This window comes from Schistocerca piceifrons, chromosome X (genome assembly GCF_021461385.2).
Source record: "Schistocerca piceifrons isolate TAMUIC-IGC-003096 chromosome X, iqSchPice1.1, whole genome shotgun sequence".
NCBI classification, from domain to species: domain Eukaryota; kingdom Metazoa; phylum Arthropoda; class Insecta; order Orthoptera; family Acrididae; genus Schistocerca; species Schistocerca piceifrons.
The window spans coordinates 368,063,661-368,088,881 of NC_060149.1; the positions used below are offsets into that span (position 1 = coordinate 368,063,661).

Sequence of the window (25,221 nt, forward strand, 5' to 3'; positions counted from 1 at the left end):
ACTTGTTTTGTGTTAATGTTGAACAAGTTTTTAATGCCAATATCATGCATCTGAAAAAGGCCTTCGGCCAAAACTGACCAGTAATGGAATTTAAATCCATGGTGCATTAAAGGAATAAAACTGACAGCAAACGGTGGTTATAAGGGTTCCATCATTTAGACGATACACGGAGGTTGTGGACCCGTATATGAAGAAATTAATTTAGTAGTGCCATTTCCTAGTGCGTGAGGTTTTTATTAACTTGACACAAAAATGAACATTTGTTCAACATGACATTGTAGCTCAAAGACTGCTAATTATTTCTGGCAAAGAATAAAAATAACAATGAATGTTGGTAATAACATAGTAAAAGGCCTGAACAATAATTTACTGTTTCTTGCATTATTCAAAGAGTTTTGCTGAAAAAGAAAAGGGAACCAAATTTTGACCATTTTCAAACCAAAACTCTGCACACACAGAATAATTATTTCACACCACATAACCAGAACCAGGGTAACGTAAAACCAGAAAATAATGCTGTGTAGTGTGACAAACCTTATACTTGTGCATACAGCGTACCTGGTCATCGAGTAAATCAGCAGGGTTATTTCTGTCTGTACATTTTGTTTCAATATTGGAACAGTTGTTGAATTAATGACAATACTGAACTAGTGTTGAGTTTTAGAGCAATAAAATTAACAGGCATATAATTCTGTAATGCACGTAAAGTCCAAATTATGTATGCATCAGCAAACAATTTTTTACAGATAACACAGTAATTTATACATAAAGTTCAAAGTGCGTATTGCACATTTATCAGCTACCCATACATATTCTGACATGTAAAAAACGAACTGAAACAGGTAATAAATTACTAATAATTCTTTAAAGGTTAAAAATTGCAATACAGTGATGAAATGCTAAGAAGGCAACATGATGCACCAGGCCATGTGTGGCAAAATTAGTGTCACAAATCCAAACAAGTGTGTAGAAGAAGAGGGAATAATTTGAGAAGATGAAATTAGTACAATATTCCAAAGGAAATGCAGGAATAAAGTATATAAGACTGCATGCAAAGTTGGGAAGAAACATAATGAATGGCATACAGGATAAACATGAGAAGCACAAATGTGGTAGGACACAATGAGACACTCACGATTTACAACAAATTAACACAGAGGACGCATTTAGAGTGCACATGTTAGCTGAATGGTTTATGCACATTTATAACAATAATATGATGGAAAGTATTTTCATTTTCTTTTCTTTTCCTGTTAGGAGTTTACATGCCACTAACTAAATGCAATGAAGGACTTCTTGGTTAATTCCACTCATGAAATCTCTGGACTTCAACTGACAAGTAAACCTATCTAAGTGATATACTTCGATTTTGATCAAAAAAAATTCGATCAAATGGCTCTGAGCACTATGGGACTTAACTTCTGAGATCATCAGTCCCCTAGAACTTAGAACTACTTAAACCTAACTAACCTAAGGACATCACACACATCCATGCCCGAGGCAGGATTCGAACCTGCGACCGTAGTGGCCGCGCAGTTCCTGACTGCAGCGCCTAGAACCGCTCAGCCACCCCAGCCAGCCAATTTTGATCAGCTCTGAATATGTTGTAGTGTAGAGCAAAATAAGGTACACTATTTTTTTTTATATGTGCCCATATGACTGTTAAGAGATGAAACACCACATTGGAGGGAAAAAAAGTTTAATATTTTTGAGAGAATGCTGTTGAAATGGTAACAGATATACAAAAATTTCAAATACAAGTTTTATTGCTTTTAATGTTTGTTACAACAGTGCACACAGATTTGTCAAAAAAGTCTTTTTTTCCATATCCCCTTTCTCCACCTCCAGTATTTTGTTTTTCATCTCGACACTTGACTAACAGCAAAACATGTAGGATTGTTAGTATCCAGTTCGATCATATACGATGAAGTGGTATTCCAAAGATACATTTGTCAGAAATAGGATAGAAATATATCCATATCATTGTATGTACGCCCGATATGTATTGTCTTCAATGCCAATTCTCAAGTTGGGTTATTTAATAAGTCTTTCCACATAAATATATTCTAAACGTGTGTGTGTTTTTGTCAACTATGGACATCAGATCAGTTGTGGACCCATTTGGGAAACTCTATAGCAGTTATAGTTGATGCAGATTTGGTGCACAATAGAGAATATAAATCAACATGGAAAGATCCCAAATCAATGTTCCATCTCATAGAACAGAACCGTAGTAATAAAGACAAACTGTGCAGATAACAAGAACCATGGGAAACTCTCAGCTCCATAGGAAAGCACCTCCATGTTGTTACAGGCACTTGTCTCCCTTATTAACGAGCATGGAAATCATCCCACCATGTTAAGCTGTCAGTGGGAGAATGAAATGGCACAAAAAGAGGATGGAATAAAGTTAACTGTTCCATCTATCACAATATGTCACAGTACATATTATTTCAACACAACAACCACAAGATGAAAGAATTACAGGATTCACAAAAATTCACCTTACATTGCAAGAATTATTTCCCCTGAAATATTCTATTTACATGTTTTGAATTCTTGTGAGGCACTTTTAACAAAAAAATACAATACTTAAACTGTAAATAAAATGAGGCAAAATGACCAACATCATTGATAAGAACCAACTTACGTCACAACTCCGAGAGAGAACATAATTAAATGACCTCTTAAAATTCTTGTGAAAAGAGAAGCTCACAAAAGTGCATTACTTCTAATGACTTATGAAATAGAAAAGAAAACTTTGAGTAGAGTTGCTAAAAAAATTAATTTTGAGTGTAAATGAAAACACAGGCAAAAAGCTTTGTGCTTAATTCCCTGTCGATGAGGATAGGACAAGTATATTAGCTGTCAGTTTTGAAGAAATCATCCTAGCATTTACTAAAGCTATTTAATGGAAAACAACGAAAAACTAAACCTGTAATTTGGATGGCCAGACAGTGATATGAAACTCGCTCCTTTCAAATCCTTTAATCTTCATAAGCAACAGAAGTAGCACATCTTAACAAAAATTACCTTGCAATATTACAGTGGAGGTCAAACGTACCAGTCATCCGGCAGTGATGACTACTACGAGGGTATTCCCAAAAGTAAGGTCCCCCTCAAAAAATAGCTAAATGTTCAAGCTGTAAACTGATGCAAACCATTGTAGAAATAAACAGATCTATGTACTTATAAAAAAATAGGATACCTTACTTTTGGGATTACCCTTGTATATTTATACAAGTGCTTGGAGAACAGGCTATCTGCATCAAGCCAATTGTATGCAACATTAAATTGCATCCAGTTAACCTATACTATGCAGATAAACAGATGCCCTACCAACTGTACTGTGTTACAACAAACTTCCTATCCATGGATAAATACGTGCAAACCAGCATATTTATGCCATAAACACATTTTCTGTCAGAAAGATTCAATGGAGAAATAAGTGTGTGTATGAAAAGGGCATGATCGTGTGGTGTCTCAAGTTCTAGAATTATGTTAGAGAGATTTCACTAAAGTAATATCCACCCACATCTTTTATGTTAAAAAAAGGGGTCAGGAAAGTAATACGACCAATAATCAGTTTGGCCTATTAAATTAACTGATATAGACTGTCAAAGACTAAAGAATACTTTCTGATACAACTGTCTGATACCTTTGTTAACTGAATAAACATTCACTTTACACCAGAGTGAGTACAAATTTGAAACTTCCTGGCAGATTAAAATTTTGTGCCAGACCAACACTCGAACCTTTTTCGTGCATAATCTCTACCGACAGAGATATCCAAGTGTGGATAGCTCAGGTGGTAGAGCGTTTGCCCCCAAAAGGCAAAGGTTCTGGGTTCAAGCCACAGTACAGCAGCCAGTTTTAATGACCCAGAAAGGTTTGGCTTCGTTAACTACTGCAAAATGGATCAGTGGCAGAATACTACACCAAGAGACAATAGATCTCTGTTTCTCATCATCTTTTCAGGAGACATTGATCACAAGATGAAATGCAGACATTGCTTAAAGAGGTGCCAACAACACCATCATTACCCTTTGAAACAATAGAAGATTTTAAAGAGAACTGAAGGAAGAAGTAGAAATATTAAGGTTCAATATCCCATCAATGATAAGGTAATTACACCTCTTCAGTTTGGCAAAGTAAATAAGTGTATCTTTCCCAAAAGGAATCAATATGGTAAATACTATCACAAAATTACCTTAGGTGATTTAAGGATGCCAAAGAAAATCTGAATCTAGATTGCTGGTCATGTATTTGAACCTCAGTCCTAAATGTGTGTCCCTGGAGAACTGAGTCACAATATATGATGCAGCATTCAAATGGGAGTAAGCAGATCCAGAGAATACCCAGTAAAAGGCATTTGCCAGAGCGGGTAGTAATAATAATGAAATTTGGTGAAGGAGATGTGATGGATTGGGGCTCTTTTTCCTAATTTGGGCTCTGACCTTTAGTTTTGATTAAAAAAAAAAGCTAGATTGGCCTACAAGCAATAATTTTTCACCATACTTTGCAAAGTTTGGAAATAAACTTAGTCTACAGTGTTTTAGAACTAGCCACAAAGGTTTTGTCAAAGATGAAATGCTGTAATAGTAAAAGGTCCTACACACTATTAACTACACATTGGCATCCTTGGAAGGAAAAGTAATGTATGTATGAACACAGTTGCTCACATATGGATATCTACATGTTCAGCAAATAGAAAGCAAAATGAAGGTAACCCGTATGCCAGGAGACAGATCTCTCTCAATTAATAACCATATGCAGTGGCAGTCAGTCCTCAACAGATTTTCACATTCTAATTGGCAATTATTTACAACAGGAACATATTCAGTGTACTTACAACAGGTAAAATTCCAGAGTGAACCATGGAAATATTGCTGTATGTTATCATTCAAGGATTCCAGTACAAGGCTGAAGTAATGCTTTTCTGGAGGGGAGACTTTCATCGACTTTTGAAAAGTTCTGTGTAACCCCAAGAAACATCATGAAGACTAAGGAGCAAAAGTATGAGATCTCAGATCATTATCTGCATGAGAACAAGACAGCAAACTGTTTTTCATAACACAAAAATTTCTAACAACACACAGAACGTTACTCAATCAGCAGCTGATGAGATTTCAAATAATGTAGCTGTCAGCAAGATACTCACATCTAAAACCTACCGAGCACAGAGGGGTGCTCCTAATTGATACCAGACTTTCAATAACCGACAAACTCTAAATGAATTCCAAATTGTTCTCTAAACGCAAATGCAACACATGCCACATGGGCTGCTTCACATCCCTGGAACATTTTTGTCAGGCTTGAACTGTTGAATACCATGATTATGTTCTGTAACCAGAACCTGGTGAGATACTTTTTGCTCCATTTACTGTACAGTCCCTTTAATTGTCCCTCAATTATTTGATTTCCAAGTTTGTCATCAATAAATAATGAATCTGTAATGTTCATTCAGGAATGAATAAACATCTCACCTCAGAATTTGCTTTTCCACACCTTTTACACATTACAATAATAGAAATTCTTCCACAAAACAGAAGGAGTTGTCAAGGGGAAATGATTCCAATTTATTTTCAAATTTTACTCTGCTGTTGGACATTTTATATCACTGAGTAAGTGAACAGAAATTTTGGTTACAGCATTGGGCACCCATAGCGCTAAAGAAAACCTTACTGCGGTGTAATGAATGTAATTTTTTCTTCTCATACTGTAATTATATACATCATTGTTCCTTTGAAAAGCAGTGAATTATTTACAACACATTTCATGAGGGAATAAGTATACTGACAAGCAGCAGTCAGAATGCCTAACTCATTAAACAGATGTCTACATAATATTCTCACAGCACGTTTTCGAGCAATGAAGACTTCCTTTCTTAAAGTGAGTTACCCCAGAACATTATTCCACATGAAAGTGAGTGAATATACATAAAATATGTCAACTTACTGGTTTGTCTTTCGTCAAGGTGTGCAACGATTCTAAATCCAAATGTGGGTGAACTAAGTTGTTTTAGGAGTTCCAAAATGTGTTTTTTCCAGTTTAAATTCTCACTGATATGGACACCTGTGGATTTTGAAGTTTCCACTCTATTTTCTCACCATGTGTTACACATACGAAGGGTGCAGAACCTCCAGATGTGCAGAACTGAATATATTGTGTCTTTTTAAAATGTGCAGATGACTGAGACTTGGAGAACACCGTATACGATTCCCTTCAGTCGGCTAATGTCCCCCGACTACATTTGTTGACTTACTAGGTACAACTTTTTGCATTTTTTTGGTTTCATATGACATTATCCATTGGTTGGCTTTAGCATCTGTCCCATAAAACTACAGTTTATCTAGGAGAATACTGTGATTCCCACAGTCAAACACCTTTGAAAATATCTACCAGTGCTATTTGTTATTTAATGCTTATAAAATGTAGTTAGTAAACATGTAGATAGCATTTTCAGTAGAGCAAACAGGAAGCAGATTGCCTACACAGCAGACAGAACCAAACACAGCCCACTGTGTCAGCAATTGACAGTCAGGACTCGACATCTGTTAGTAAAAGACACTTGTCCAAGTGTATCAGCTGCTGAGCACTACTCAAACATAGCAAGTGAACTGACACTTTGTTGTGGCATTAGCAGAAAATTCACATGCAATACAATTTCCCTTGAAGCTGTAAAACTTATTAATCCTTTGAATGGTGAAGGTTTTATACACTGGTGTAGAATTTCCCGGCACTCCAGGAAATGAAACCCAGCAAAAAACAATGCATTTTGGAAAGATCTTTGATGTGCGGAAAATGTACACTGCACAGTTTTGCATTATGAAAGTATAAATATGAATTTCAGCTTCCAAAGCACTGAAATTCAGACTGCGCTTTGTGATGCACATTCGTCAGCCAATCATCATAGCTCACATCATGTGATCTCACCAGCCAATGACTGCAGATATTCAGAGCATAGGACATGTGACATTGTCAGCAAATAGCAACATCATTGTTAATTAGTGCAAATACACAAATAGGAAAAGTTAACAGTTTAAATTAATATATACAGGGTGAGTTGCGTAAGACGTAACACCCACTTTATTCCGGGGGCGATTGCACGTATCGGCATGCAGTTTTCGGCGAATCATAGTGGACTATGGGGCACATACGTTGGCACATGCACAATAATCACAACGTTTATATTGACTGAGATAATGAGGCAAGTACATGTTTTTCAAATAGGACGATATACTTTTTTGACCATCATTCGAACGCGTATAGTGATGTAACGCATGTTGCTATTGTGATTCAAAATTTGCTTAAAAGAGGGTGGATGAGGATTTACCTACATAGCGTAGGCCGTGCATGCTGCATACAGCACGGCAACTCGGCCTGCGCGTCACGCGAGGCGTGTTTACAGTCTGCAGCCACTTCCGAGCGCCTCGACCTTCAATTGTACAATATTTCCCAGTGTCTTTTAAGTGAAGTTTGAATCACAATAGCAACATGCGTTACATCACTATACGCGTCTTTTCCAGAGCGTTTGAATGATGGTAAAAAAAGTATAGCGTCCCATTTAAAAAACATGTACTTGCCTCATCATCTCGGTCAATATAAACTCCTTTAAGATACATCAAATACAATTGTGTCAGTAAAATGGCTGGTCTTCTGGGCCTGAAATTTTTCTAAGTAGCTGGTCTCGCAAAATGTTAAGTTTTGAATGAGAGTCAAATGCTCTGTGAAAATCATCACATTTTCTCACATGTAATATAAGTCACCTTGTGTAAAAGGAAATTTACTTTGAAGTAACATTCTCAAACCACCATTCACAATATTTTATCCCGACCTGTTAGAAATGTAAACAGTCGTTACATCATAATCCTCGAAAGTAGTTTATTGTTACTAAGTATTGCATAGTCTTCAACCTACAGCCATTGACAGATTTTGTGTTGGCAGACAATTTTGTGTGCACTGTGCTTTGTTGTTGTAAATGGCACATTTTCTTTGCAACTAAAGACTTATTTTGATGTTATTCTCTCATTTATGTTTTACTGTTTCAGTATTATTCTGCAGTAGTGGGCTAAAGTAAAATTCTTTGTTAGAGTATCAGTTCTTACCAATCAAAATTCCAAATATTTGATTGAAAACTAAAACAATGAAAAATTCCCAGAATTCTAAAAATTTCTTTGTTTTTCCTGGATGTAAAAAGTTTCCACAGTTTTCCCAATTTCCCAGGGCGTATACACCTTGAAGATGTAAAACTCAAAACTAAAACAATGAAAAATTCCAGGAATTATAAAAAATTTCTGGGCTTTTCCCGTATTTAACTCAGATTTCCTGGGATGATCTCGAAGATGTAAAGTGTCAAGTAATACGTAACTTTCATCGGACTGGAGTATTGTTCAGCTGTGAGGGATAATGATATACATATCAGAAGACCCATTATGCACATGGACAACCACCACTTGCTATTATTATTTTTATTCACAAAATGCATACTACTAAGATGAGGTAATCGTAGTTTCATGTCTTTGACACAAATGTGGTCTGCCACTGACATGTACCAACATTTGATTTTTTTTTTTTTTTTAACTTCCTTGAAAAGTACAAATATTAATCTGTTGCCTATGTCATGCTATTAGCAGAGGTACCCACGTGGAACAATGAAATCTGTACCCCACAGTGCCAACAGGGTTCTGGATTGTTGTTCTCCAGAGCTGAAATGGATGCAAACTGTTGAAGTGTGACCAGACACTGTCTTGCTCATTCTGTACATGATTATTACACACATAGCCTAGACAACGTCTAACATCATCAACATCATCATGTGCCACATTCTTTTATATATCTGCACGTATACTCCTAAAGCCACCATATTCTGTGTGGCAGAGGGTAATTTGGACACCATTACCAATTATCTCACTCAACCATTCCACTCACAAATGGTAAGAGAGAAGCATGACTGTTTGTAAGTGTCCATATAAGCTGAATCATCCTCTTTCAGAATGACATGTACAGCTTTATTTGTTAGGAAATAATCAATACCGTCACTAAACTGATCTGATATTCTGTAAGTTCGTATTTTTTCCCCTATGCAAAAGAGCAAAATTGTATCAGAACACTTTCTGGAAGACACAGAACACGGCATCGGCTTGGGCGCAGTTTCCTGTTAACCTCTGGACCTCATGGTGCAAGTTGACGTTTACAGGATTGCTGTTTGCAGCACCCATGCTGATTACTACACAGGTTTTTGGTCTCTATAAAGACCATAACATGCGTGCAAATTTTTCCATAACCCCGTAATCCTCCAACAGATGGCATTTGTCTGGTGACCCTTCTTGAGTACAATAAAAACCTACACTTCTTTGAAGCTGCTCGGAAACCTTCACTGTTACAATGAACAATTGCTGTTAATGGAGAGCAAGTTCTTTTCAATAATCCACGTATAATCATGAAGGTATCTCATTATGTTCATCCTGTATGTGCAGGCGCACGCAGTACACAGCAATAACTACAGTGGGTATCACCAACCAGGCAGTCTCCATGCCAGCCACCTCCATGTTCTGATCAGTCACCACATAGATGGCACTCATAAATGGCAATCTGTCTATGCTTCCGCCACAATACCTACAGAGCCTGCTCCATGCACATATAATTGTTTCAGCTGACACAGAGGGCACTGACACCAGGAAATACTTTCTGCATTGCCAACTATATCACAGATTGACATCATTATGCTTGTAGCTAATAAATGGGAACACACAATCATATGCGGCCAGTTCATCATCAGCAACAGTTCTGGATCACTAGCTCCAACCTACAGTTGTCATTTAATAAACAGCTCTTTCAGACAGGGGTCATTTCCTGACTCATTAAAAGTCACTGAAATAAGACCAGTGCATAAAAAGGGAAAAACTACTGATGTACAAAATTATAGGCCTATTTCATTGACATCAGAACTTACTAAGATGTTGGAAAGGCTATTTCTTGATCAAATGGAATCATTTTTCTCTAAGTACAATATATTAAAAAGTTCTCAGCACGGTTTCAGGAAGGGCAAGTCTATAATAACAGCCATAGCCACATTTATTCAAGCAGTATTGAATAAGCTTGATGATGGAAACAAAGTTATTGGCACCTTTCTAGACCTATCTAAGGCTTTTGATACTGTAAATCACTGCATTCTTCTACATAAGTTAGAAACTTATGGGGTCAGAGGAGTGGCATTAGATTTGTTAAGATCGTACCTTGCTGACAGGAGACAATGTGTTAAGTTGTATCATACAACCGGGGACTTACACAAACAGTAAAATCATCTTATCAAATTCTTAACTGTGGAGTCCCTCAGGGAAGTATTATTGGGCCTTTTCTGTTCATTGTGTACATCAATGATATAATAATTCCAAAAAACACAGACCTTGTGAATTATGCCGACAACACCACCTTCATAAGCCGGGGCCCTACAAAACAGCTAGCAGTGCAAAATAATATGACGAACACTAGCCTCACCACAGAATATATGACTAAAAATAAATTGGCATTAAATAAAGAAAAGACAATTCTAATGGAGTTTATGCTAAATTACAAATCAAGACAAGTGGATACTGAGCCAGAGTTATCAACTGAAACAATTGATAAACATAAATTCCTGGGTATTATAGTTGATGAACATCTTATATGGAAGGAGCACATCAGCTACATGTGTAAAAAAATCTCGTGTAATACCTACCTGCTAAAACGCCTTTCTAGCATAATAGCATCACCAGTCTTAAGACAAATCTATTTTGGTATTATACACTCCCACCTACAATACGGTATTGAGATTTGGGGCAGAGCACCAATGGTATACATGGATATGGCCTTTAGAGCCCAGAAGAGAGCAATTAGGATAATAGCGAATATTAGCAAATGTCAATCCTGTAGAGAATACTTCATTAAGTATAATATACTAATAGTGTATTCATTATATGTTCTAAGGACTATACTGTTTGTAAAAGAAAATATGGAGCACAGTATAATAAATAGTGATATCCATAGTTATAACACAAGGAAGAAAGAGGATTACCACATAAAATTCAGAAATAAAAAAGCAACCGATCATAATCCATTTTCTGATGGAAGATTTTTTTTACAACAGACTGCCAAATACCATAAAAATGTTAAAAGGAAACATATTTAAAAGAAAATTAAAGCAGCTGTCAATTGCTAAATGTTTGTACTCCATCAAGGATTTTTAATGTTGTGTGTACTTTATTTCTACTACTAAACTATTATTATTGTTCATATATGTACTGACTGACTATGTCCATGACTGTAAAAGTTATTATGGACAAATAAACCATTATTATTATTATTATTATTATTATTATTATTATTATTACCGGCCAACACAAGCCAACAGTTGCAGCCATTATACCCAGTCATCATTCACAAGTGATCATCAGACGGTAAACATCTAGTGTCAAAATGTTATTCAAACTTGCATATGAACTAAACAACTTTTGTTACAGCAGTGAAGACTAAACTTTTACAGTTTAGATGGCTGTGTTTCACTGTGATAGATTAGATTTGTGTGTAGGACTTTACCTACAGAGCCACGTATCATTCATTACTTAAAGCTGAGTATATCTGTGTATATTTTAACAAACACTTATTACTTGTTTCAATTTGTGTCGCCCATATTACTTGTGTAATAGATATATAAGCCCTCTGAGCAGTCCCATTGCCTGCATGTATGCAAGCTACCTTTGTGCTGCAACTCCTTTTCTGTACTAGGGGTTTGCTCCTTGCAAACATGTATATTGGGCACCAGACCTGTTTGGGTCAAGACAACAGGCTAGTAATCTTTCCTCTGTTGAGCAATTTTAGGTGATCTACTCTGCAATCACATATCTTAATTTCTGTCATTGTGTCATTTTTGCAATGATGACAAAGATGAACCACAGGATGATCTTCCTCTGTAAAACAATTATAGTAGACTGGAAACAGTATTTTGGCGTGCACTATGTCATCGTTGTCATCTTATGAATTTTCATTACATCAGCAGACAAAATTTTAATTCCAAATCCATTGGATACACTTCACTTTGCCCTGCTCACAGTCATTGTGGCTTTGCAAATATTTTGCTTATCAACAAGACTTTCCCTTCATTTAAATCTGTATGACGCACACTCACTTTCGTAGTATGATCTGAACACTGGTTGTTAACCACGGCAGCTGCTTCTCATTCTTCACAACCGGTGCATACATGTCTAACACTTATTTACTATGCTCTTGAATTTTGTCCATTGGTACTCTAAAAATTTTCATCCTAATGAACTGTTTCTTGTTACACTTGGTAAGAATCAATATTTTACTACTTTTCTTAAATTTCTTTTACTGATTTTTATATGTTTATGAAACTTTATGATTTCAAGTTTATCTTACTTTATGTTGCTGAGTACAATTCGCCTTGACAGACAATGAAACACCCTCAACAAAGCATGTTAACTGCATAACTGTTAAACATTTACATGACTGCCAACTATTATGGATTGTCCGTAATTGTTACAGATTGATCACCTTAATTACACAGTTATGGGAAGTTACTAAAATTTATGGAAATAGACATTTTACAATTTGATTTTTTTACAAAAGGTAATGTTTACATTTTGCTTAACATATGTCACTGAAACATTTTATAGATTGTAATAATTTCCTCCCAAGTACTCAGTAAAGCTGTATATGAATAATTTCATCACCACGTCTTACCAAAAGCATGTTTACACAGAGTTTGAAACATGTTCGCGTCTAGTACTACCACTCTTTGCAACATGTTGTCAGCATCTTGGCAACACAAAACAAGTGTTCCGCAGCTGTGTCGATATAGACCAAAGGAACACTGTTCCTGGCCTGCTACCACTAAATGCCACTACACAGCACTAGTGTTTGTTTTTGCTCTGTCTGCAGTGTTGTGTGTTGTCTTTACATGTGTTCTTTTATTAAATGGAGGGGATAAGCAGCAAATTTAACAACATGAAGCAGAGAAGTGCCTCTGTGATGCTTGAAGTTATAGTTACAAAAATATTAAACAGAAGCATGACTCCCAACAAAAAAATATTTCGTTGCTTCGCTCCAGCAACAGAGATGCAGATAAGGAAAATTAAGGTCTTCATTTCTCAATACCACAGCAAGAACAGCATTTGTTAACTCAATATCACAGCACAACAGTATTCGTTATCTGACTTTGGAAAAATTTATCATCAGCAAATTATGTGAGTTGCTGCCATACGAAAAGGTGGTGGGATGAGTGGGGGGGGGGGGGGGGGGGGAGGAGGAGGAGGAGAGGTTTACAACACTTTCTATGAGTCAGAAATAAATGCAAATGGCAGCAGTCAGTAATAAACAACATGGATGTGCCCAAGTGATCACCAACTGCAGATTACCCCATCAAATTCCCAGAAAGAGTGAGTGACATTGAGGCTGAAGAAGTTTTCTTCACTGAAAATGATAATTTGGATTAATTTTAATATGATACAATTAAATATATCTTCATTGTTTAAGGTTGGATAATATTTGATATATATTGTTTAAAGACCTAAATCTGGCTCCCATGTATTAAAATCTTTCGGAAGGGTGGGGGTGGGGGGGGGGGGGAGATATGTCCTTGACCCCTCTCTCCCCCCCCTCTCCCTTCTCAGTATCTGCAATGTGATCACTGACAGCCTCTTCTCAAGGTTGGTAGCTATGCATTTACAATCATATTCTGTATAACATGTCCCCAAAAACTACATCACCCACAGCATAAACAACGATAACTTTTGGCACCAGTTACTTGGAAATAAAGAGGGATGATTATGGTATAATGCCGTTGATGATAAAGCCATAAAAGGAGGAGAACATGCTCGAATTTGGAAGATACAGGGCATGAAATTCAGGAAAACAATGGAAAACCTAAATCAAGATGGCAACTTGAACTGCCGTCCTCCCAAATGTGACTCTATACTTATTAACCATTGTGAATACTGGAAGTCACTACCGTATGCTTCCACACACATCACTTTATTTAATAAAAATAGGAATACATGTTACCCTTTTGCATGGTCTAATCTGTTCTTTTTTTTTCATGTTTGAACATCTGAACAGTGAATATGTGACAAAGAGAAGGAGAAGCAGCCTAGAAACATATAAATCTACAGTACTACAAAAGTATTCTGAATTTGTATACAAACCTTTAGCAAGTATTTCTGCCTATTAAAAACAAATATGTACAAAAGGAGAACATGGTTGCTCCAACAAAACTCTGAAAGCTATGTCTCCATGAAACTGCTGTTATTTACAATCAATGATGAGTGAGAATAGGATTCTCATACATGAAGTGAAAGTCTCAATTTGTGACAATAAATTCGCTAAATTATCAACTGACAGATCTGTAATGAAACTACAACACAAAGTACACACATGAAATGCAATAAATGACAAGATTAATATTCTTTACATACACATAATTAATTTGGTATTTCTAAAATGAAACACAAATATTCAATCACGATGGACAAACCACATATAATTGCCTAGCTACCTACAATTACGTGCATCAAACAAAAGCAAAAGTTAACTCAGAATTATCATAACAAACATTGTCCGTAGGTGAAGAGATGATAGCAATAACATTGCACACACAAAATCACATTGCTATTGAGTAAAAAAAATAGTGTAATTGGCGAATTTGCCTAGCAACTTGATTAGTTTGTGCTCTTACTTGCAGCCATGGATCAGGTAGTGGAGTGGTGCTTCCTTTCAAGCCCCCCGGCCCTCCTTTCTGCTTCATTTGAACCAGGTTATTGAGCCACTGCGCAGGGTTCTGGCGGCTGAACTGATTCATCTTCAGTGGGTGTTTCTGTGGACCAAGCAAGATGCACAAGCCCAATCAAGTTGCCAAACAGTAAATTGTCACGCTCTACACACTGCACCTGTGACAATACTTAAAGACACTGCAGAACAGATAAAGCGTACACAAAAATGCCTGAATGCAAACAAACATGCAAGAGGAATAACATAATAAACAAACACACATAAAGTCACAGTTCAGTTGAGAACAAAAGAAGAACTGTAACACATCAACAGATAGGTACAAATCAAGCAAACAGGATCCCGCATGCTCCAACAAAATTTCAGTTTCGTGTCACTATTTACGTTATAATAACATAAATTACTGCCACTTTTGAAAATGATGTGCTACAATTAACTTCAAAACAAAATTTTAGCTATAAGATGGAACACAAAGAGTGAAAGCAAAGTTAAAATGACAACAATGTAATTTTCCACAGACATACATTTTCATTCTCTTCAGCAAACAGACAAATATTTGAATAAACAGAATAAAAGGCAGTACTCACAGTATGTCATGATTGGTAATCTACAGGCATTACTGTGAGTTAGTCAACTGAGAACCTCAACAAACTATGTCGTAGCCTCAGCATATTTAATCCTGTCAACAACCGCTACATTTCTCAGCAATCTATGTAGCGTTCAAAGTGAGTGATTTAACTAGAAAGTAATCTGCACTTTACAAACTTAGAAAAAATTATTTTTAGAGATCTGAAAAACCAATTCAAACACATAAATGTATCTTAAAAAATTATATCCGCAACAGCTCATATTTAATACAACCACAACAACTGAGAATTGTTCAGATGTGATTATGTGAATATTGTCGTATATTCAGTACTTCGTGGACCTACATTTCAATTATATCTAGTTGAGTCACACTAGGGTATCAGTCTTTGACTCTTCTTGAGAAAGACAAAGGCGCACAGCAGAAATTTCGGTCCCCAAAGTGCTGAATAACTGGCAATAGTACAAAAAACTTATCAAACCAAGACTTGTGGAATAAACTCCAAGAGTCACTATTTAATGTTATTGCTCTAATTTTTCTGTAATCATCCATAAAGCAATTTAACTAACAAACTTAACAGTATTGTGCAAAAATTTAGGCAAGAGCTGTGTTGTTTAAACACTGCAGCATCAAATTTTAAAGGTGGAGTGTAAGCTGAACTGAAATATCTGGCAGATTAAAAGCTCTATGTTAGATCTGATTCAAATATGTATCTTCTAATTTCACAGACAATTCTATTAGTAACTTATCTATCCATGTTCCACTCATTTTATACCCCATTTACTTCTGTTGCCATTAATTATTTTTCTGTGTAAATAGCACAACTTGTATAGCAAAATCTGTATATGAGTTTCAGTGTCTCACTTCCTAACCTAATCCCCCTAAGCTTCAGCCAACTGAATTTGACTAAATTCAGTTATCCTTCACTTTATTTTCTAGAACGTATCCCTTTGTATGGAGTCCACTGTTTTCATGATTGGTAAATTTTTATTATTTAACTTTGTGTCAACATGCCCTTCTTTTCACAGCACAGCTGGGTAACCTAAAGCCATCTCACACAGAATAACGTTCACTGTAAGTTTGCTAGCTGCCACGCATGACTGTCGGCTGGCAGGTGACAGTGATGGCTACTTCACATGCTGAACCTCTCATGCAGTGTATGACAGCACCGAAGCTAGCTAGCTAGCTGGCTCGATTCCATGAATGGTAAGGCGCACAAGCTTGTCAAACTGCAACCTTCTCAAACAATTGTAAAGAAACTATTAAGTTAAAAAAAAGGTAAGTTGATTCTTCCTCATATCACAGCTTAATTCATCCACTTCATGACAAACTGCCTGCTGTTTCATTAATGGTCATATCTATTGTGATATTTCAGGATTATGTAAACTACTGCAAGACTTTAGGAACGTTTGCAATAAAAAATAGAGGTCACTATGAATTTGCATTTGGTTCATGTTATGTTAAATGTTGCTGCATATGAAACGCAGCTAATATACTGAATTATTCTTTTAACTTGGAGCACACTGCTACCTATCACCATTCTCGAGAAAATGGACTGTATGTAAAATGCATCATCCCGAAGTCGGGGTCCAGTGAATGAGCCAGAATGAAATGTTCACGAAATTCCTTAATCTCGTAAATGGTTTCAGATATTGAATCATGGCAAATGATAGCACACAAAGAGGAGATTATTTTGCCATATGATTAATATGCAAGACTTCCATACCTATCATGATATTCAAGCAACTACAATTTTTTTTAAATGAAATAATGTAATAATCAAGTGCCATCAACAGTCGGTGAAACGAGAATTGCTGTGGGTTTGAAATAATATATATGAAGAAATTACAGATTCCCGAATGAGATTTTCACTCTGCAGCGGAGTGTGCGCTGATATGAAACTTCCTGGCAGATTAAAACTGTGTGCCCGACCGAGACTCGAACTCGGGACCTTTGACTTTCGCGGGCAAGTGCTCTACCATCTGAGCTACCGAAGCACGACTCACGCCCGGTACTCACAGCTTTACTTCTGCCAGCATCTCGTCTCCTACCTTCCAAACTTTACAGAAGCTCTCCTGCGAACCTTGCAGAACTAGCACTCCTGAAAGAAAGGATATAGCGGAGACATGGCTTAGCCACAGCCTGGGGGATGTTTCCAGAATGAGATTTTCACTCTGCAGCGGAGTGTGCGCTGATATGAAACTTCCTGGCAGATTAAAACTGTGTTCCCGACCGAGACTCGAACTCGGGTCCCGAGTACTGGAAGAACTTTATTTAAACCATGACTGGTTTCTAGCATTTATGATTCATTTTCAAACGCATTATAATCAGTTTTTGTGTACACGCAGATGGTGTACACCCAGTGTGAAGAATCAAAACTGAATGTAAACCTTTTGAATATGATGTGAAAACGATCAAAATCAGTCATAGATTAGATACATAATTATGTTACAACAATTTTGACCAAGTACAGCCCTTCTAATAAAGCCCGAGTTGCAGTACATTCCAGAATTTCTCCGCCTACTATGGATATAATATTATTGCTGTAAAAATCTTGAATGCTTGGTGCTCCTTGAATGCTTGGTGCTCCCTAGCTTTCAAATATTTATTAAAGGAAATTGTCTATACACCATTAGCTCCATTTGAAATGTTTTATTTGTCAATACTGTTTTCGGATTTATAACCCACCATCAGTGGCAGCAAATAGAGGAACAAACAACTGTATGTACAGCAAAGTCTACAAAATGATAACTGCATGTACAATGCCAGAAAGGTAAGTCTACTTACATTATGTATCTCTATAGCAATGACATGCATATCTGTTATCAAGAATTGTCATGGAAAACCCAAAAACTGGTTTTGGCAAATAGAACAGTTCTAGTGCAGCTTATGATTTATAGAAAATTTCCTTTAATAATTATTGCTGTACTTTGAGGGTACTCTTTAATTTCAAATGAACTCTTACAGAATGTTCCAATACAAAACAATACATTTTATCTTTAATAAATTCACATGATTCACATTCAAAATTATGCAACATTCTTTGAGCCCCCCCCTTGAGCCTCCCCCTCTGCTCTGCTAGTAAGCGGTTTCTTCCCTTTATGTCTTCCTTGATTATATAACATGGAAAGAGGTTCTCATACTTAGTGAAGGAAATTATTATGGTGCTGCAGTCACATGCAATGCAAGTATTATTGCCCATATGTAAAAAAGAACTTGCACTTGAGGCACAACATTTGTGACCGAACGGAACAGCATCTGGAGTCAAATTAGTCTCAGCCATAAATAGAGCTGTCTTCATATACCAACAGAATGCAATTGCAGTAATGTAATACAACATAGAAAACATGGAAAGGGGGAAATCTGGAGTTTTAGTACATTTCACAAATTCAAAATCAAAAATCATTAGTACAAAATACATTTTAAGGAAAGAAGTGGGAGTTATTAAGGTGGTTCTCAGTACACCTCACAAAATCTATAACAACAAGCTGTTTATCTTATTTACATTAGAAGAGTACTACCTGTTACTTGCTTACAATCCATGCAGGTGCACCTAAGATAAAAACTAATCACTCATCAGAAACAAGAGTTTTCACACACCCAATATCTGAAGTTTAAATAGTGCCATTCCACACACAGATTGAATAAAAAAATCATATTTAGCTATTCTGCATCAACTACACTTCAGTAGACACAATACTGAACTTTATCGTAAACTACATACCTCTAAGTACTTCTTGGTTCCTGGCTGTGCACAATGAAAGGCAATGATGGATGGGTATTGACCTTGCAGAACAGCATCAGCAGATTTGTTGGCCAAGTTGGTGGAAAATACAAATATTTGGCTTTGCTGTTGCATATACTGTGCCTCCATACTGCCTGGCTGTTTGTTAATTACATTACTGGGCAGAGGTTGGATGCCATTTGGAGGTGGTCCAGTAGTTGTGGTGAGCCCCATGCTCATGGGCAATCCAGGTTCACAGTGATCTAGCATACGAACAATGATTGCATTACCAGCATCTTACAATTATTTTTTATCACCTCATCAGTTAAAAGACAATAACATCTAACCTGTTGATGTCGGAGTGGACCCTCCGCCTGACGGAGGGGCTGTTGTTACAGGAAAATCATGGCTGCTGCTACTACTCCCACTGCCATTCAGCTCAGTTTTAATTGGAACTGCTGGTACAAGTTTTTCGGTAACTGGTGCTTCTTCAACTTTCACTGGGCAATCAGGAACTGAAGATAATTGCATGGTTGAATTAAACATTCTCAACATTTTGAAATCATTGTAAGACTAATAGCAAAATTATACACAAATCACTCAGGCTTTTTGAAGTAGAACAAAACTGTGTAATGTCAATCTAAAGGAAGTAAACAGTAAGAAACACCTGAAAAATCTCTTTCAATGATTAGACTTTGCACATGACAGTACATAAATAAAAAATCAGCACTGTTAATACAAGGGTATAAAATAAGTGCTTGTACTTAAGAGAACACGTAAGTGAAATAGACTGATGCATGGTAATGAGTTATGATGAACAGATATCCTATTCCAGTGATGAAATACACTGAGCAAACCGAGTATATTATGTGAGGACACAGGAATGAATGTGTTCAGTTGATCCTCATAATGAATGCTGAGTTATTAATGGCATCAGACCGAGATAAATTTCATGTGTTAGCAAGATTAGATGATGCAAGTGAACACTGCCGTACAGCCCAACTCAAAAGAGTACAACCTTTGAAGTGATTACCAGTGTTTGGATAGACTGAGAAGGGCACTTGAGGAAACAGAATCATGCTACCAGTTCATGTACATTTACACTCTGTAAACCAGTAAACAGTGAGTGAAAGAGAATACAACAATCCCTTCAAAGGCATTCCATGATTTTCATTTAAAATTGTCTTAAATAATAAAGCCTGTTGGAAGTCGAATAACCTTACATTGTTCTAGTTAGTAATTTCATTTTATTCAACAGTATAAAGAAGAAACTCCAATTTAGCATTAAAACACAATTACTATGCCACTTAGCATTTTTCACCAACACAAAATATTTTGTAGTAGTGAAAGTCAGACAAAATCCGAAGTCCTGTATGTGTTTGATACCCAGAGCTACAAATTACTCACTAAAATTGAGAATTACCAATCTATTAACAAAAATCTCTCCTCTGGTCCACTATTTATTACGGCCTGATAATTTAAAGAACTTAGGGCACATTATACAGTAAATAAACAATGTAAAAATGGTTGATAAAATACGTACTTTTAGAAAATAAGGGCTCCCGTTAACTCTACTGAGGATCTCATATACCACTTAAAGAAGAACTAAAAGGTTAAGTTTCATCTACATGGAGAAGTTCCTGCCTAAAAGTTGAGAGAATGATATGACAATTATGCAGTTCCCCACTGCTGATTGACAATGTCTATAACATATCATAATAATGTGAATAGAGGGGCTGTTTGAAATGAGAAAACTGTACTTTCAACCACAAAGAGAAAGGAATGCGATATGAATGGTCATCTTAAATGGCAAAGCGAGAAGACAAATATCATGGGTGTGGGAGTTGCTCCAGATATACAAGGGTGTTCTGAAAAGTAATGTCTCCAAATTTTTCATTTGAAAACTCTTAAATCTTTTTAAATAAAACAAATTTCATTAACGGTCTACATCTTTATTCTTCATGTATACATATTTGCAGCCCTCTGCCACTACAGGGCTTCGAATTGTAACACATAACATGGCGGTGTGCAACATAACTATGTCGGTGCTTGAGAAACAGCATGCTGTAATCAAATGTGAGGAGTTTGTCCACACATGAAGCACCCTCTCCTTCAGCATGGTAATGCTAGATCACACTTCAGCACTGCGACATCTGCAACAATATGACACCTTGGGTTCACTGTCACTGGTCATCCTCCATATAGTTTTCATCTGTTTCCAAAACTTAAAGTTCACCTTCAAGAACTTCACTTTGATAGTGATGAATCAGTGCAAGCAGAGGAGAGGTTGTGGTTCCATCAATAAAGCCAAATATTCTACATTGACGGTATCAACAAATTGGTCTTTCATTGGGAGAAAAATGTTCTTCGCCAGGCTGACTATGTTGAGAAATAAGTATGTAAACCTGAAGAACACAGGTATAGAATGTTTGTAACATTTGTTTCATTTAAAAATCTTTAAGAGTTTTCACATAAAAAATTCAGAGGAATTACTTTTCAGCATGCCCTTGTATAAGAGGCTGAAAGGATTAAAAAGATAATCTTTCAAAAGAAAAGAGGATATGGTTAAAACAACGATGCAGACATATGAGAGAGAGAGAGAGAGAGAGAGAGAGAGAGAGAGAGAGAGAGGTGGTGGGGGGGGGGGGGGGGGCGCGGAGGAATAAGGGAGTTCTAAGAATACTGGATTACGAAAACAGGACTAAAAGCAGAGACAGCAAGGAAGATTAAAAAAAAAAAAAAAAAAAAAAAAAAAAAAAAAAAAAAAAAAAAAAAAAAAAAAAAAAAAAGAATTTACAGATACGGAAGAAATTTTAAAAAGTAAGATAGTAATCATCTGGAGCAATAGCTTTAACATTAAATATAACTTAACTAATGAGTTCAATAAACCTGAAGATATACATATCTTCTCAACAAAGCATACAGATATAAGAGGAATGGGAAGTAACATGGAGGGATTATGATGCAGAAATTAGTTTCTCACCAGCGTCATGAGACCCACACTTGAGAGCTGGTGCTTCCAACAAATTTGATGCACATGGCAAATTCAGCAACTTGATAATTCAACAAAGTTCTAGATAGTGATGTGGGCCAGGCAAATGCACAGTGGGCAGACCAGTATTTATTAATAGGCATTTGCCTGGGAATTTGCCCAAAGCAATTTTAAGTGCCCAAAATACGGTCATTTACAAAAAAAAGTTTTTTTTAAGTTTCACTGCTAGAATGTACAATTTACCAATTAAAGTAAGGGAATGGGATGACACTACCAATATAAACAGTTAGTAAATGTTTCCGCTTTCCTTTATTACTAAGAATGAAAGGACAGAAGAGCGAAGAATGTTTTTTATTTTATTTATTTATTTTACTAGCATTCCAACTTGCTGTACCATGGAAGGGCGCGTGTTGCTGGCAGCTACTTATCTTTATAATGTCCCTCTTCTTTTTACCAGTTCTACTCTTCTCTCTCTCTCTCTCGCTCTCTCTCTGTTGCGCGCACGCACGCACGCGCGCGCACGCACGCACGCGCGCGCACGCACGCACGCGCGCGCGCACACACACACACACACACACACACACACACACACACACACACAGTGTTGAACAGCTGTGTAGAGATAAGCCAGTATGAAAAACATTGTACTTAGGTAATTGGTTGGTAACATAACACACTTCATAATCTGTGTCAAATCTATGAATGTTATTCAAAAATAATCACTTGTAACAAAAGTATTACTGAATGTAGCAAATTGCTGGCATGCCTTTTACAATGTGACACACCCCTAAATAAAATAATTATGGATAAACATTTTTACACTAATTCTAGTTATTCTAATGAAATATTAGTGCTATTGTTGTTACTGTGAATAGGTAGTAGACAAATTTTTGGGCGAGTGGCTGTTAATTCAGCCAATTCATGCAATTCTGTGGGTTATTTAGTTAAATGGAACTGGCAATACTGGTCTGATCATCTGACAGTCATTCATATCTGTGTGGTTGAGTGAAAAGCAACAAAACCTCCTCTCTGGGTTATTTACAGCATTAAAGACAATAGGCTATTGAACAGTTGCAAGAGGGCTAAGAACAAACGACCTATTTTGAACTTTTTCAGTTCAACTTGGAAAGGAGTGTCTTGTAAATATTATTTTAATGAATACAAACAGTCATATACCAACAAAATGGAAAAGCACACCAAAAAGTGTTTCAAGTTCCCCAAGAGTTTGAAAAATGTGATTGAGAACAACTTTTTAATTTTTGTGCAGTAGTATAGTGTAAGTAAAAATACTATCTACAGGCTAGCTGCTTAATATAAACTATACTTTGTTTCAAAAATTACTTTTAAAGTGCAGTGTCTTTCTTTTATTATTAAGAACTGACCTTATTAAAGATTTAAAAAATTATGTTTACAGTCTAGTTTATTACCCCCTCTCTCCCCAATAACTCTCCCCTAACTCTAAGGGGTTTTTGAACAAGTAGTGTTGCAAAACATCTTTTCCAATACAAAATATCAGCTTAAAATTCTTTTATAAGTGTCATTTTTATAAATGCCAGGGCATTTATGAATTTTGGATATTTGCCAAGGAATTCATCCTGGGCATTTGCCCCAACTTATAAATGTCCCGGCATTTTACACTACTAGTGCTAGATATTCCTTAGTGTTGATTATTCATGGGACAGAAAGCTGATAAGAAGCAACTCTTATGTACAGCTTAAAACAGTGGCTGAAACAGTTCATGTACATAATACCAACTCACGCTTATTATATCACAAGAATACAGACTTACAGTTAATTTTCACTCAATAAACCAAATGGGAATTCAGCCTATGTTACCGTGAATTTTCCTAGTGTTTCAAACATCTTTTCCTTTACAGAACAACATGAGCCAGAAATACACCACTTATACCATAATGTTCGAGAAAATTGCAGACCAAGAAATAATGGGCCAAAAAAATACAAATTCGGAGCACGAAAGAACCATCAAATGCAGTAAAAACTAAGAAGGAATGAAGTGCCATTACACCTTGCCAACATCAAAGGAAGTAATATTAGTACAATTGTGTACTGAACCGGCGACCTAGAAATGACGGAGAGGCTTCGTCCCACTGTAGCTCTCAGTGGTTTACAACCCCACAACAGGCCACAGCAGTTCACCCACCCCCACCGCCACCCCACACCGAGGGTTATTGTACGGTTCGGCCCCCAGTGGACACCCCCCCCCCCCCCCCCCCCCACGAATGTCTCATTTCAGATGAGTGTAACCTAATGTTTGCATGGTAGAGTAATTATGATGCACGCATATGTGGAGACAGTGTCTGCACAGCAATCGCCGACATAGTGTAACTGAGGTGGAATAAGGGGAACCAGCCCACATTTGCCGAGGCAGATGGGAAACCAACTTAAAAACCATCCACAGGCTGGCTGGCACACCAGACCTCAACACTAATCTGCCAGCGGATTCGTGTCGGGGACCGGCATGCCTTCTCGCTCGGAAAGCAGTGACCGCTCAACCAGCTGGGCAGGCATATTAGTACAGTAGTTCAAATAGAGCATACTGTCTGGTCTCTGGTAAGTGGGTTCGTCCTACTGCAAGATATTTCAGACCATATGCGACCTTTATTTTTTTTTGGGGGGGGGGGGGGGGGGGGGGCAATTGGGCAACATATAGAAGATAATAATACATAACAATGAGCAAATACTGAAGCTTGCAAATGACCATAGCACAAGAGGCTAATCCGAAAGCCAACTACCGCAGGGAACTTTTACGGCCGAAGGCGTACTGTTGTCCCTCCACACAACTCAACATGCCATAACCCAGAATGACAGTCTTTGGCCATATAAAGACTGTGCAAGCCTTCTTTGAATAATGACCGGTATCACATCTTCTCTGGCCCAGAATTCGCCTGACATTTCACCCCCTTAAACATAAGTGTGATTTGACTGGTTAGCAACTCCTACATCAGAGTTCTCCAGCAGCCTCTTTTGTTGCCCTGTAGACTGGCATGCAAACCACATGGAAGGAAATTCCCCATGAACTTACCAAGCCATTTTTAATTCTTTGCAACATTTAGAGGCTCTGATTACATGGTATGGGAATAACATTTTGTCTGTAAAATGGAAGGCTTTTTCACAGCA

General features: G+C 36.9%; 1 protein-coding gene across 1 annotated transcript in view; it reads right to left on the reverse strand.

Moving 5' to 3' along the window:
* Nucleotides 1-25,221, reverse strand: part of LOC124721804 (protein BCL9 homolog) — an 89,672-nt gene that overhangs the window by 47,227 nt on the left and 17,224 nt on the right. The window contains exons 3-5 of the mRNA XM_047246925.1: nt 19,439-19,606; nt 19,092-19,354; nt 14,732-14,869 (exon numbers count right to left, since the gene is read on the reverse strand). Of these exons, the coding sequence (XP_047102881.1) occupies nt 14,732-14,869; nt 19,092-19,354; nt 19,439-19,606 (569 nt within the window). The remainder of the gene's footprint in view (nt 1-14,731; nt 14,870-19,091; nt 19,355-19,438; nt 19,607-25,221) is intronic.